Genomic DNA, 16,472 nt, shown 5'->3' on the forward strand with positions numbered 1-16,472 from the left:
TATTGCTTTTTAAATTTTACTTTAAGTTCTGGGATACATGTGCAGAATGTGCAGCCTTGTTACACAGGTATACATGTGCCATGGTGGTTTGCTACACCTATCAACCCATCATCTAGGTTTTAAGCCCCGCATACATTAGGTATCTGTCCTAATGCTCTCCCTCCCCTTGCCTCCCACCTGCCAACACGCCCTGGTGTGTGATGTTCCCCTCCCTGTGTCCACGTGTTCTCACTGTTCAACTCCCACATATGAGTGGGAACATGAGGTGTTTGGTTTTCTGTTCCTGTGTTAGTTTGCTGAGAATGATGGCTTCCAGCTTCATTCATGTCCCTGCAAAGGACATGAACTCATTCTTTTTTATGGCTGCATGCCTTTTAAAAAGTTATAGTTTTCAATCTTTGACATAAGAAACCAGCTAGCAATTGTTACTTTCAAAAAAATTCAAGTCTGGCTGGGTGCAGTGACTCACACCTGCAATCCCAGCACTCTGGGAGGCCGAGGCGGGTGAATCGCTTGAGGTCAGGAGTTTGAGACCAGCCTGGCCAACATGGCGAAACCCCATGTCTACTAAAAATACAAAAATTAGCTGGGCATGGTGGTGGGCACCTGTAATCCCAGCTACTCAGGAGGCTGAGGCAGAAGAATCCCTTGAACCCAGGAGGCAGAGCCAAGATAGCACTACTGCACTCCAGCCTGGGCAATAGAGCCAGACTCTATCACAAAAAAAAAAAAAAAAAAAAATCAAGTCTGGCCAGGCATGGTGGCTCATGCCTGTAATCCCAGCACTTTTGGAGGCTGAGGTGGGTGGATCACTTGAGCTCAGGAGTTTGAGACCACCCTGGCCAACATAGCAAAACCCCACCACTATTAAAAATACAAACATTAACCAGGCACGGTGACACACACCTGTAGTCCCAGCTACTCTGGAGGCTGATGCATGAGAATTACTTGAACCCAGGTGGCAGAGGTTGCAGTGAGTCAAGATGACACCACTGCACTCCAGCCTGGGCGACAGTGAGACCCTGTCTTAAAAAAAAAAAAAAAAAAAAAAGTCTGGCCGCCAATCAAAATTGTTCTTTATTTTCAAAAGTATCTAACATGTAAACATCAATTTTGACTATTTGAGACTCTTTAGTCTGTACATCCATATACTAATCCCCAAAGGAAAACTAGCTGAGATCACAGGTGCCCAACACCATGCCCGGCTACTTTTTGTATTTATTTATTTTTTTTTAGTTGAGATGGGGTTTCACCATGTTGGCCAGGCTGGTCTTGAACTCCCAACCTTCAGTGATCTGCCTGTCTCGGCTTCCCAAAGTGCTGGGATTACAGGCATGAGCCATCGTGCCCAGCGAGGAAAACTATTTTAATTACAAACAAGACGACACTGACCTAGCTGGTAAAGTTACATATAAGATACACACTGTCCCACTTCAGCACAAAAAAATTTCTTTAATCATATATTTGGGTAAGATAAGAATCTTCCAGAATACATTAGCACTTTCAAAAGGAAGAACAGATGAAGACTGACCTTGTGATATAATTAAATCTCAAGTATATATTTTGGCCTCCTAATTGAAATATAAATGCCTGGCTGAACAAACTTTGGAAGGCAGAGGCGGGCGGATCACGAGGTCAGGAGATCGAGACTATCCTGGCTAACACGGTGAAACCCCGTCTCTACTAAAAGTACAAAAAATTAGCTGGGTGTGGTGGCAGGAGCCTGTAGTCCCAGCTACTCGGGAGGCTGAGGCAGGAGAATGGCATGAACCCAGGAGGCGGAGCTTGCAGTGAGCCGAGATTACGCCACTGCACTCCAGCCTGGGCAACAGTGCAAGGCTCCGTCTTAAAAAATAAAAGAAAAAAATAAAATAAAACAAGTATCAAACAAATAAATTATGTGACATTTACACAAAAGAAAACAATGAGGGAGGAATTATGTGCTTTGATAGAAAGATCTCAAAAATAATGTTAAAGACAAAATCCAGATGGAGAACTGTACTTCTGTGTTTGAAAAGAAAGATGGTTGTGCATATTAGAATATACACAAAACATTTCCAGAAGGCTACATAAGTAGTTATATTGTGGAAAGAGGGTACCTAGAATTGAGGATGAAGGTATGAGAGAAAACGAGCATTTACTTTTCAATTTATTCTACTATATGCTATCTGGATATTCTACTATGTGCAAATATTATTTATACAATTAAAAAATTAATTGATGTATTTTTAAAAAGAAGGAGATGCATTTGTGTTAAAATAAAACATATGAAAACAGAGCTCTGCTTTGGACAAAGGACTGGAGGAAACAGAAGTTGACCAAGGCTGCCAGGGTACCCAGATAGAAAGTATGTGGGGCCAGATTGTAATTCTAGTAGTCTAGATACATATGACAGAATGAATTCATTTGGCTCCTTTTTTTCTGGTTGTTTTCTGAGACAGAGTCTCACTCTGTTTTCCAGGCTGGAGTGCAGTGGTGCCACCTGGGCTCATTGCAACCTCTGCCTCCCAGATTCAAGTGATTCTAGTGCCTCAGCCTCCCAGCAGCCAGGACTACAGATGTGCACCACCACGCCTGGCTAATTTTTTGTATTTTTAGTAGAGGTGGGGTTTCACCATATTTGCTAGGCTGGTCTCAAACTTCTGGCCTCAAGGGATCCGCCCGCCTCGGCCTCCCAAAGTTCTGGGATTACAGGCATGAGCCACTGTGCCTGGCCTCTGCTATGTGAATTCTAAAAGAGTTGTAACACTCAAAAATTAGGTTTTAAAACGAACTCAACAAATTGAAAAGTATTGTATCAAATATAACAAAGTTAATAGCTAAGGTCCTACACATGGTTCTAAGATACAAAAATGTACAAGTACATAGCTGGACACAGTGGTGCATGCCTACACTCCCTGCTACTTGGGAGGCTGAGGTGGTAGGATTGTATGAGATCAGTTTGAGGCTGGCCTGGACAACATAGTGAGACCCCTGTCTTTATGAAAAATTTTAAAAATTAGCTGGGTGTGGTGCCATGTCACAGGTGCATGCCATCATATTCAGCTAATTTTGGGAGGCTGAGGCAAGTGGAATGCTTGAGCCCAGGAGTTTGAGGCTGCAGTGAGCTATGATCACACCACTGCACTCCAGCCTGGATGACAGACAGAGTAAGATCCTATCTCTGAAAAAAGAAAGAAAAGAAAAAGAAAATGTACAAGTTACAGGATGGCCAAGATATGGCTTAGCAGAAGCTGGTATGATGACAACTTACTGATTTTATTTATGAATAGTTTCACATGTGTGACACTATGCCCACCCTTTTGTATTCTACAAAATCCAGGTGCCATTCTTAGAGACAAGAGATTACCTGAACCATTTGCAAGGAGAATAATAAGGTGATAAGGTAATTTGAAGTAATCTTTCATAAGTGGCTGAAGAATTTGGAATTCAGAATCTGAGGCCACAATACTGGTAAGGGTGAAGACGGATTTAACTTAATTATATGATAGTCCCTGAACAGAACTGAAACCAATGGGTAAAAGACAACAGGACTCAGTCCCCATTAATCACTTGAATATGAAAAAGAAATCGATAGCTATCAGAGCTACACAGGATAGAATGAACTGTCTTGAAATGCAGTGAATTCCCCTTCACTGTAGGCATTTAAGCATAAATCGAATGTCAAATATTGGAAGGATGATTATCTTTCAGGTGACTTCCTAGTGCCTATGCATAGAATTTGTGAAGTGTTTCTCATTTCCACCAACAGCAGATGATCTTTCCTTTAAAACCTGATGGTATTGCCTTTACAACTTTTAGAGCTTTCAGCTTATTAAAGCATACTCTGATTACTTGTATGTATTATTGCTTCCTTCTAAAATATGAGTACCACATATTCTTACCATTTTATAGATGGTAAACAACAAACATTTGTTGAATAAGAATAATGATGGTTGCCATTTATTGAGCACATAATACGTATCAGATATTAGGATGTTTTACATTCATTAATAGTAAGATAGATATCTGCTATTAGTAGAAAAGAACTTTGTATGATTTTATTTTATAAAAACGAAATCAAAGTTGATTTAACTTAGATATGGCCTTATTTATTTGGTTTTGAGACAAGGTCTCACTGTTTCACCCGGGTTGGAGTGGAGTAGCATGATCATGGTTCACTGAAGCCTTAACCTCCCAGGCTCAAGTAATCCTCTCACCCCATCCTCCAGAGTAGCTGAGACTATTTCTTTTTGTAGAGACAGGATCTCCCTGTGTTGCCCAGGCTGGTCTCAAACTCCTAGACTCAACTGATCCTCCTGCCTCGGCCTCCTAAAATGCTGGGATTACAGGTGAGAGCCACTGCACCCAGAGATATGGCATTATTTTTAAGCTTAAAGCTAAAGACCATAAAGTCCTCACTGGGTCAATTAATGGACACCTCTGATTACTGCAAAGCATTTATTTAGGCTATACTAAGTTAAAAAAAATTTTTTTAAATTTATTTTGAGATGGAGTCTCACTCGGTCACCGAGGCTAGAATACAGTGATGCAATCTCGGCTCACTGCAGCCTCCGCCTCCCAAGTTCAAGCCATTCTCCCATCTCAGCCTCCCGAGCAGCTGGGATTACAGGGGCACGCAACCACACCTGGCTAATTTTTGCATTTTTAGTAGAAACAGGGTTTCACCATGTTGCCCAGGTTGGCCTCAAACCCCTGACCTCATGTGATCCACCCACCTCAGCCTCCCAAAGTGCTGGGATTACAGGCATGAGCCACTATGCCCGGCCACTAAGTTATTTTTAAAAGAGACTTAATTATGAGCAACTGAATCAATAAAGTAACACTGAATTAAAATAAGAATCAACTGTGATACCAGAGTATCTGCATCAGGACCTTTAGGGCAGGTACACTTTAAGCTAAGTTCAAGGAAAAAAATAAGACATCAAGACACAGCTAATAAACTTACCTCGATCTCTGCCAGTCGAGAGACATTTGAAAATTACCATCCTCAGATCTAGTCCTTCTTTAAGCCAGATCTTATCCATAATCTTTATCATCTGTAAAGCTAACATATCTTGCCGAAGATCTTCACCAACCTTGAAATCAAGGAAACAAAATGAAACTTATACATCTCCAAAAGACTTAACAGATTACATACTATGAAAGCTGTAATCCCAGCACTTTGGGAGGCCAAAGCGGGCAGACCACCTGAGGTCAGGAGTTCGAGATCAGCCTGGCCAACATGATGGAAACACCGCCTCTACTAAAAACACAAAAATTAGCTGGGCATGGTTGCACACACCTATAAGTGAACAGAAATGCCTTTTTATTTTTCTGCAGCATTCTAGGGAAAGGTACTTAACTTCTTCATATCTCAGTTCCCTGAACTGTACACTTTAAAAGGTTCAGTTTTATGGTATGTGAATTATATTCAAATATTTATTTATTTTTTGAGACTGAGTCTCTCTCTATCGCCCAGGCTGGAGTGCAGAGGAGTCATCTCGGCTCACTGCAACCTCCGCCTCCTAGGTTCAACTGATTCTCCTGCCTCAGCCTCCTGAGTAGCTGGGATTACAGGCGCCTGCCACCACACCCAGCTAATTTTTGTATTTTTAGTAGAGATGGGGTTTCACCATGTTGGCCAGGCTGGTCTCGAACTTCTGACCTCAGGTGATCTGCCTGCCTCAGCCTCCCAAAGTGCTGGGATTACAGGCGTGAGCCACCGTACCTGGCCTATATTCAATTTTCTAAAAAGGCAACATGGAGAATCTGTGGGATGATGAAATGTTCTACATTTTGACTGTATCAATGCCAATATCCTGATTGTGATACTGCACTACAGTTATACAAGATGTTACTATGAAGAAGAGTACACAGGATTCCTCTGTACAGTTTGTTACAATTGCCTATGCATCTATAATTATCTCAAAATGAAAAGTTTACTTAAAAAAATTAACTCTCCCAAAATGAATTACTTTTTAACTAAAACCTGAACAACTTTTCATTTTTTTTTTAAACTGGATAAAATAATTTAAAAACACATAATAATGAATACATTCTGAGACTAGCCAAGAAAATTATGGAAAAGAATAAGGAGAATTTGCCTTAAAAAATATTGAAACTTGGCTGGGCACAGTGGCTAACACCTGTAATCCCACCACTTTGGGAGGCCGAGGCGGGCAGATCACCTGAGGTCAGGAGTTCGAGACCAGCCTGGCTAACATGTGAAACCCCGTCTGTACTAAAAATAAAAAAGTTAGTCGGGCGTGGTGGCACATGCCTGTAATCCCAGCTACTTGAGAGGCTGAAGCAGGAGAACTGCATGAACTAGGGAGGTAAAGGTTGCAGTGAGCTGAGATCACGCCATTGCATTCCAGCCTGGGCAACAAGAGCAAACTCCGTCTCAAAAAAAAAAAAATAAATAAATTAAATAAAAAAAAAAAACACATAAAATTCTTGTATTCAAAACAGATATTACTGGTTTAGAAAAAGGCGCCTACATCAATAAAACATAGAGTTCAAAACCAGATCTGAGTACAAAGGAATTTATTATATGTATATATCAAAGGTGGTTCAGTAGAAGCAATCTTTATGAACCTCCACATGTCCAACTCATTGAATTAACTAAAATTCTTCATCCTGTCTTCAAAATATACAAATCATGATCAAAACACGTAACATTTTTGGCTGGGCACGATGGCTTACACCTGTAATCCCAGCACTCTGGGAGGCTGAGGTGGGTGGATCACCTGAGGTCAGGAGTTCAAGACCAGCCTGGCCAACATGGTGAAACCCCGTCTCTACTAAAAAATACAAAAATTAGCCGGGCATGGTGGCAGGTGCCTGTAATCTCAGCTACTTGGGAGGCTGAGGCAGGAGAATCACTTGAACCCAGGATGTGGAGGTTGCAGTAAGCCGAGATTGCGCCACTGCACTCTAGCCTGAGTGTCAGAGCAAGACCCTGTGTAAAAATAAATAAATAAAACAATAAAAAAAAATTAAATAAAATCACCTTTTCAATTTTGGGAAGGTAATTTGATAAAAAAATTTCTAAATTGCCATTAAAAAATGTAACATTATTTACTCACCTTAAACATGACATTAATTTCTTCTCCCATAGGGTCAGCATTCACCATTGCGACTTTTAGGGGGACAGCATTAGAACTGAAGAAGGAACACGACTGCAAATACACATGTTAAGCATTAGAAAGATAAATAAAAATGGATTTAGAATTTTTTTTGTCCTACGCATTTCCCCTTTCACTTCTTCCTTTGTGTCTTGTTTTTAGATTTATTTTTTATTTTTATTTCTGTTAGAGACAGCATCTTGCTTTGTTACCCAGGCTGGAATGCAGTGATGCAACCATAGCTTCCCACAACCTCTAACTCCTGGCCTCAAATGATCCTCCTGCCTCAGCCTCCTGAGTAGCTGGGACTACAGGCATGCACAAACACACCCAGCTAAACACTTGTTCCTTTGAATTACAGCAAATGAAGTAACACATGAGAATTGCTTTTTCATTTTATTTATTTTTTTTTTAGATAAGAGTTTTGCTCTTGTTGCCCAGGCTGGACTGTAATGGTGCAATCTCAGCTCACTGCAACCTCTGCCTCCTGGGTTCAAGCAATTCTCCTGCCTCAGCCTCCCAAGTAGCTGGGATTACAGGCACCCACCACCACGCCCGGCTAATTTAGAATTGCTTTTCTAGACTCTCTGGAAGATAACAGATATGCAAAAATACTTTTTGAAACTTAAACATAGCATATATGACTAAAATATCATCTCGCTAGGCAGAGAAGCAAAAACTTGAGACACAAACTTTTAAAGTTTGAGCTTTGTAAATGTCTTAATCCATCAACAGAACACAACGTCTTGTGATATCCTTTTCCTTCTTCTAAATCACTGTGATCTGAGACCTCCATTCTTCTGTTTATGGTACTATTTTAATTAATTAGCCATGGAAGTATTCCCAAAAACTAAAAATTTTATTAGCAATGATCACATCTTACTTTTAAAATGAAACTACTAAAAAGCTAATTTAAGACAGTGAGACCAGTCGGGCATGGTGGCTCACGCCTGTAATCCCAGCACTTTGGGAGGCCGAGGCAGGCGGATCACTTGAGGTCAGGAGTTCGAGACCAGCCTGGCCAACACGGCGAAACCCCATGTCTACTAAACATACAAACATTAGCCGGGCGTGGTGGCAGGCACCTGTAATCCTAGCTACTTGGGAGGCTGAGGCAGGAGAATTGCTTAAACCTGGGAGGCGGAGGTTGCAGTGAGCCGAGATTGCACCATTGCATTCCAGCCTGAGTGACAGAGCAAGACTCCGTCTCAAAAAAAAAAAGGCCAGGCATGGTGGCTCACGCCTGTGATCTCAGCATTTTGGGAGGCCGAGGCAGGTGAATTACGAGGTCAGGAGTTCGAGACCAGCCTGGTCAACAAAGTGAAACCCCATCTCTACTAAAAATACAAAAATTAGCTGGGCATGGTGGCGTGTGCCTGTAGTCCCAGCTACTCAGGATGAGGCAGGAGAATCGCTTGAACCCGGGAGGTGGATGTTGCAGTGAGCCGAGATCGCACCACTGCACTCCAGCTTGGGCAACAGAGTGAGACTTTGTCTCAAAAAACTAAATTAAAAAAAAAAAAAAAAAAAAAAAAGACGGTGAGACCAATTTAAAAAAATGAAGCCCAAGGCAGTAAATAATATTATACTTTTTTTTTTTTTTTTTTCCAGGAATGCTGTTTAGGTAAAAAAAAATATGCTATGATAAATATGGATCCTAATCACAACCATCCATGCTTATAACCAACCTATGCAGGTTTTACCTTCATTTGCCTTAAGCATACCTGCCCATTTGCCTTCTTCCTATTATTTTCAAATGTAATATGAACTTATAAGTATTGTATGTGTCACCTTAATATTTAATTCTTTTGCCACTAGACTTGGCTTGAGAGGGAGACGGCATTTATTTTTCTGAAAAAAGGACTGTACTCGTTCCATACTTCTTTGGAGAACAACCTATAGAAAGAGATGTGACACTGTAAGAACATAATGAAAATGAAGACCTATTTTTCACGCAGGTTATGCTGTAGATACAATTTATAAAATGGCCAGTTGTCAAATGGTCAAAAAAAGGTTGTTACTAAAGAGAGTTAATTTTTACTATAAAACTAGAATGGCCAAAGGCTATAAATATAGTGGGCAAAGGTACATTTGGCCAACCAATGTATACAAAAATGTTAAAGCTCACTAATAGTCAAAGAAAGAAACCAAACAAAAATGAATGCAATTTTTCACCTATCAGATGAAAATTTAAAACAACATCCTGCGTTAGGAAACAATTTCATAATTTATTGGTAGGGAGAGAGGTGTACACAGGTGTAGCTTCTTTTGTAGAGCAATGTAACAACTATTATAACTAAAAATATATGTCGCTCTTGACTCAGCTATTTCACCTGTAGGAATTTTCTGAAAGAAATACTAGCAAAGAAGTAAAAATGTACACACCAACCAAAGTTCATTGCAGTACTGTTTAGTAAACAGAAAACAGGTAAACAATGCATATAGAGGTAATAGTTTATAATTAAGATTGTATGTAATATTTCCCCAAATTAATCTATAATTCTTATCAAAATTCCAACTGCCTTTTTCCAGCAATGGATACACGGTTCCTGAAAATCATATGAAATTGCAAGTGTCCCCTGATGGCCAAAAATAATAATGAAAAAGAACAAAGTAGGAGTACTCACATTGTCCAATTTCAAAACTTACTATAAAACCATGGTAATTAAAAAAAAGTATAGGCTGGGTGGATGGCTCATACCTGTAATCCTAGGATTTTGGGAGGCCAAAATGGGAGGACTGCTTGAGCCCAGGAGTTCAAGACCAGCCTGGGCAACATGGCAAAACCCTATCCCTACAAGAAAAAAAAAAAAAAAGACAGGCATGGTGGCAAACACCTGTGGTCCCAGCTACTTGGGAGGCTGAAGCGAGAAGATCACTTGAGCCCAGGAGGTTGAGGCTGTGGTGAATTGTGATCACACCACTGCACTCCAGCCTGGGCAACAGAGAGAGACCTTGTCTCAAGGAAAAAAGGAAAAAAAAAAACAAAAAAACCCCAAATATAGCATATGGATAGACATATAGATGAATAGTATAGAATTGAGAGTCTAGAAATAAACCCATATATGTGGTCAACTTTTTTATTTAAAAATTTTTAACAGAACACTTCATGAATTTGCATGTCATCCTAGTGTAGGGGCCATGCTAATTTTCTCTGTATCATTCCAATTTTAGCATATGTGTTGCTGAAGAAAGCACAGGGTCAACTGATTTTTGACAAGTACGCCAAAACCATTCAAGAGGAAGGAGGGGGTCTCTTTAACAAATGGTGCTAAGACAACTGGATAACCTCATTCAAAAGAATAAAGTTGGGCCTCTACTTCATACCACATACCAAAATTAACTCAAAATGGATCAAAGACCTAAACATAAGAGCTAAAACTAGAAAAGCTTAGAAGAAAACACAGGTGTACATCTTTATGGCATTAGATTTGTTGATGGATTCTTAGATATGACACTAAAAGCATGAGCCACAAAAGAAAAAAACAGATAAACTGGAATTCATCAAACTTAAACATTTTGGTATTAATATATTAAAGGACACTATTAAGGAAGTAAAAAGACAACTGCAGAATGAAAAAAATATTTGCAAATAGTGTATGTGATAAAGGTCTAGTATCCAAAATATATAAATAACCCTTATAACTCAACAACAAAAAGACAGTCTAATTTAAAATGGACAAAGGACTTTGAATAGATATTTCTCCAAAGAATAAATACAAATGGCCAATAAACATGAGAATGTGCTCAATATCATTAGTCACTAGGGAAATTCAAATCAAAACCACAACAAGATACTGCTTCACACCCACTAGAATGGCTATAATCAAAAAACAGGAAAAAAAAACAATGTTGGTGAGGATGTGGTGAAACTGGAACCCTTCTATATTGCTGGTGGGAATGTAAAATGATATAGCTGCTACGGACAATAATTCTATGATTCCCCAAAAAGTTAAGCACAGAACTACCATATGACCTAGCTATGCCATTCCTAAGTGAAAACAGCTGTTTAAACAAACATTTATACATGAATATTCATAGCATTATTATTATTATTATTATTATTGAGACAGAGTCTTGCTCTGTTGCCCAGGCTGGAGTACAGTGGCACAATCTTGGCTCACTGCAAGCTCTGCCTCCTGGGTTCACACCATTCTCCTGCCTCAGCCTCCCGAGTAGCTGGGACTACAGGCGCCCGCCAACATGCCCGGCTAATTTTTTGTATTTTTAGTAGAGATGGGGTTTCACCGTGTTAGCCAGGATGGTCTCGATCTCCTGACCTCGTGATCCGCCCGCCTGGGCCTCCCAAAGTGCTGGGATTACAGGCATGAGCCACGCCTGGCCAGCAGTATTATTATTAATAGTCAAAAAGTGGAAACAACCCAAATGTCCAACTGACGAATGTTTAAACAAAATGTGGTATATCCACGCAATGGAATATTATTCAACCAAAAATGGCATGTAGTAAACATGCTGGAACATAGATGAACTCTGAAAACTTTATGCTAAGTGAAAGAGGCTAGACAGAAAAGGCTATGAAGTGTCCAGAATATCCATATAGAAGTATAGACGTATCCATATTGACAGAAAACAGTTTAGTGGCTGGGAGGGGAAAATGGGGACATGCTTTCTTTTTGGTGTGATGAAAATACTGTGGACTTTAACAGTGGAGGTAAAGGAATTCAAGAAAACAATTTTCATCAGAAAGGAATAAATAAGCACGGAAATAAATAAGCATGGGAAAATCACTGATTTTAATAGGTTGTGAAATATGTTCCTATATATTTTAAACAATCTTTGAATTTATCTGCCCCAAATAGCATGGGTGTAGTTAGAGTTCTATTGGGAGTCTACCAATAAAGAATAGCAACTTAATTAGTCAGCACCATAAAGATCCTTCCTTTAACATCAACACATTTATATTACCTTTTATGGGTACATACCTGTCTGGCTGATCCACTAGCCTGCCTTACTTTTTCTGCTACTCCTCCTAAAAGCTGTACAAGTTTCGTCTGTTTTAGAAGTTCTTCTCTAAGTCGTTTTCCTCCTACTGACAGGAGAGCACCCAAAACATGTTCGTATCGGGTACTAAACTGTACATCATGCAGGGCATCTTTGAGAAGCCTAATACAGCAAAATATTTATGTTAGTCACTTTTTGTTTTTTTTTTTTTTTTTTTTTTTTGAGACGGAGTCTCACTCGTTGCCCAGGCTGGAGTCTCGGCTCACTGCAAGCTCCACCTCCCGGGTTCATGCCATTCTCCTGCCTCAGCCTCCCGAGTAGCTGGGACTATAGGCGCCTGCCACCACGCCTAGCTAATTTTTTGTATTTTTAGTAGAGACGGGGTTTCACCGTGTTAGCCAGGATGGTCTCAATCTCCTGACCTTGTGATCCGCCCGCTTCGGCCTCCCAAAGTGCTGGGGTTACAGGTGTGAGCCACCACGCCCAGCCATATGTTAGTCACTTCTAAGAACTAGGTGAACCTCTCTGAAAAATAACAAGTTCAATTTTTTTTTCTTTTTTTTTTTGAGACCAGGTCTGTTGCCCAGGCTGGAGTTCAGTGGCGTGATCTTGCCTCACTGCAACCTCTACCTCCCAGGCTCAAGCAATCCTCCCACCTCAGCATCCCAACTAGCTGGGACCACAGGCACATGCCACCATGTTCGGCTAATTTTTTATATTTTTGGTAGAGATGAGGTTTCACCATGTTGCTCAGGCTGGTCTTAAACTACTGAGATCAAGTGATCCACTAGCTTCAGCCTCCCAAAGTGCTGGGATTATAGGCATGAGCCACCATGCTTGGCCTCAATTTTTGGTAACCAGAAATTTATTTTAAGCTATATAAGCAAGTCAAAACCCATTCATTATTATAGAGCTATAAGATACCAAATTTTTGTAATGAAGGTTTTCAAATTTTTGCATTAGAGGGTAAATTTAGCTCCTTTAAAATAATACCTTCAACAAAATATCTGGTATCCACAATAAGTAGTGTGGCATGCCATTTAGACTTACAGGGTATGCCATTTCTATAAATTCTAGGAATGGAAATACGGTAATTAATAAAATTTAAATCTTACCAATATAAACTGTGTGCTATCTGGATATTTCCCAATGCCCTGGACAGAAGGAATTGCACCAATGAACTATTCAAGTAAATTTCATATTTCAAAGCCTACAGTAAAAGAAAATAAGAATTATTGTGGTCTGATCCATACTAAATTGTTCCAATAAAACTATCAAAAGAGAAACTATATAAAGCAAGTATTACTCTTACTGATGAAAGATGATACTTATAAAAATTAAATAGATGAATTAACCTATGCCAAACTAATTAAATCAAGCACAAAAGTATATAGTAACATTCATTAGCTATGTTGAACTCACCAGTAAAGAAAAATCAAGGAAAAGCTCAAGTCTGGTTTGTTCTAAAAAGTCTGAAAACTAAAAATACAGGTACCTATATACAATATTCAAATGGGGCAGATGACAATAGTGGGAAAAAGTTCACACTAAATCCAAATGCAATGCCCCTCAATGTTCCCACACTACAAAATGACTTTTAATCTAAACAGAAGCGGGATCCCTTAGCAAGTTCCCATAAAAAACTAGAGTGAAAGTATAAAGGGAGGTAATCTAGTAAAAAACTCACTTGTACAAACTGTGGAAGAAGATCTGTTAGCTCATCATCACTAATGGCCTCAATCCAGGTCACAGCTAGGGATCTTACTTCCTGATCAGCAAATCTAGAAGATTACCATAAAACCAAGATTGGACAGTGATTTCTTTCCAGTGAAGCTGTATTTCTTGAAAACACAACCTCAATCTGGTCCTGACAAACAACACTAAGATATCTCTTTTATTCAAAAGCAATGTATTTCTTCTTTTTGTAAGAAGACAACCTTATTGTGCTATACAGATTCAATTTAGGGATAATTTAGGAATCTTAAGTTTATGAAAATTAATTCTGGCCCACAGCATAAAAATATAAATTATTCAAAATTTACAACCTAACCCTTCCTTTAGGCTAGTTTTAAAGGACATGAAATGCTTTACTGACAACTTCAATGCAGAAGATATGTTTGTATAAATATACATTTACGCATTTGGATTATATTGAATTGCTTTCATGTTAAAAGGAAAGGAAATGCCTCTGGCAACATACCTTACTGGAAAAACTGACAATAAAACAAGAGCAAATAAATGTATTTGACTTACTTTGAATCAAGAAGTTCCAATGCAATTAGTGGGTACAATGGAGGCCACTGGTGAAGCAATGAGTAAGTTTTGGCAAGATTAACCCATTTCCAGTTTGGGGCACTTGCTAATATTTTAGGAAGACAATTTGGGTGTTTGAAGCAATAATAACGTTTCTCCCATAAAAAAGCTTTATCTTCTTTAGAAAGTCTGCATATATAATAGAATTAAATTACTTCTCAGTGATAGCATAATGATATAATCTCAATGATTAAAAATACAAAGAAGAAATTTATTTATTTGGGACAGCTACTTCTTCATAAAATCATTAATACTAATTTGGAATAGAAAAATGCAATGTATGGCAAATGCCAGTAATTAATGCTAATCCGAGAACTGAAAGAAATGATTGTGTCTTGATAAAAGAGGTTTAGTTAGGAAAATGAAGGATAATTCAGTACAATAAAAATTTATTGAGCTCTAACTAGATGCCAGGCACTAGAAATCAGAGTTGAAAAAGCAGATCCCACCCTAAGAGACAGCAAGGATTTCATCCATTTCATACAAATAAAATCAAATGCTATGAAAAAAAATACTACTATAAAATTTTGGAACATATTTATACAGTTCAACTGAGAAATATTTAAAATGAAAAGGACTTGTTTTGAAGATCCTAACTGTTTTAAGCTTAATCACACGTTTACGTGAATGAAATATTTCACTATTTTACTATCCATCCATATATATAAATATATATATACATATACATGCACTGAAATTTATTCATTTCATGTGAAGTAATGAAAAAATTCAAATACTGCAAAAGGTATATAGCGAAATCTCTCTCCTTCTAATTCCCCTTCCAAGAGGCAACCGCCTAAGCTTGTATGCTCTTCCAGAGAGAGTTTATTCATACAGAGGCACACACATGGATATATGCAGATCCTCTTTTTTCATTTATTTTCGTGGTAATACACTATATACACAATTCTACTCCTGGTTTTCTTCAGCGAAAACCTATTTTAAACATTAGTACATACAGCTATAATCTCATTTTTATTTATTTTTGTTTGAGATGGAGTCTCGCTCTGTCACCCAGGCTGGAGTGCAGTGGTGCGATCTCGGCTCACTGCAACCTCCGCCTCCCAGGTTCAAGTGATTCTCCTGCCTCAGCCTCCCAAGTAGCTGGGATTACAGGCATGTGCCACCATCTCAGCCTCCCAAAGTGCTGAGATTACAGGTGTGAGCCACCACATTCAGTCTATAATCTCATTTTTAATAGTTGCATGGTTCTCTACCAGATAAATGTACCTTAATTTAATCCCTATTGATGGACATTTCCAATCAATTTTTCTTTTCTTTTCTTTTTCTTTTTTTTTTTTTTTGAGACAGGGTATTGCTCCGTTGCCCAGGCTGGAGTGCAGTGATGAGATCATGGCTCACTGTAGCCTTGACCTCCTGGGCTCAAGCAATTCTCCCACCTCAGCCTCCTGAGTAGCTGGGACTACAGATGCACAACACTGTGCCCGGCTACTTTTAATTTTTTTGTAGAGACGGGGTCTCACTATATTGTCAGGGTTGTTCTCCAACTCCTGGGCTCAAGCAATCCTCCCACCTCAGCCTCCCAAAGTGTCAAGAGTACAGGCATGAGCCACCATGCCCAGTCTCCAAACAGTTTTTCAATAATCCAAATAAATACTGCAATGAATATTCTTGATTCCATAAGCAAATATAAAAGAGTTTTATATAACTGGAAATGGCACTGCTGGGTCACAGAATATACACATTATAACCTTGTAGATTTTGCCAAATTGCTCTCCAAAGGAGACATAGCTTTTTGTACTTCTGCAAATAGTACAATTCCCATTTTATGTATCCTTATCAACACTTTTAACAAGGTATTTTAATTTTTGCCACTCTGATGTGTTAGATGGTATCTTGAATTAATTTATATTTCCTTGATTACTGAGAAATTGAACATCTTTTCAGATTGTTTAAAAGTATTGTATTTTTCTAAAAAAAATTGCTTGTTCATACTTAAGTCTCCTTGACTACTGAGTTCTGGGTCTTAATCTTATTAATAAGAAAAAGTTCCTTACGGTTAAAAAAATCTCTTGATATTTATTGTAAATATAGTTTCCAGTCTATTGTTTGCCTTTTGTTTAAGTA

The 16,472-nt window shown here is 38.9% G+C and overlaps 1 protein-coding gene and 1 non-coding gene across 3 annotated transcripts in view; both read right to left on the bottom strand.

The window, feature by feature from the left end:
- PIK3C2A (phosphatidylinositol-4-phosphate 3-kinase catalytic subunit type 2 alpha) overlaps positions 1 to 16,472 on the bottom strand; it is a 125,449-nt gene that overhangs the window by 20,169 nt on the left and 88,808 nt on the right. The window contains exons 16-22 of one of the 2 annotated variants that reach the window (XM_030794501.1): positions 14,325 to 14,513; positions 13,759 to 13,852; positions 13,187 to 13,281; positions 12,053 to 12,233; positions 8,901 to 9,005; positions 7,071 to 7,163; positions 4,949 to 5,078 (exon numbers count right to left, since the gene is read on the bottom strand). In XM_030794501.1, coding sequence (XP_030650361.1) covers positions 4,949 to 5,078; positions 7,071 to 7,163; positions 8,901 to 9,005; positions 12,053 to 12,233; positions 13,187 to 13,281; positions 13,759 to 13,852; positions 14,325 to 14,513 — 887 coding nt within the window. The remainder of the gene's footprint in view (positions 1 to 4,948; positions 5,079 to 7,070; positions 7,164 to 8,900; positions 9,006 to 12,052; positions 12,234 to 13,186; positions 13,282 to 13,758; positions 13,853 to 14,324; positions 14,514 to 16,472) is intronic. The other variant, XM_030794502.1, reaches the window with a different exon arrangement.
- LOC115830498 lies at positions 10,196 to 10,307 on the bottom strand. Its single transcript, XR_004026052.1, has one exon. It is a non-coding gene; the product is annotated as a U6 spliceosomal RNA (small nuclear RNA).

The sequence above is a fragment of the Nomascus leucogenys genome, chromosome 15, assembly GCF_006542625.1.
Source record: "Nomascus leucogenys isolate Asia chromosome 15, Asia_NLE_v1, whole genome shotgun sequence".
In the NCBI taxonomy this organism is placed as follows: domain Eukaryota; kingdom Metazoa; phylum Chordata; class Mammalia; order Primates; family Hylobatidae; genus Nomascus; species Nomascus leucogenys.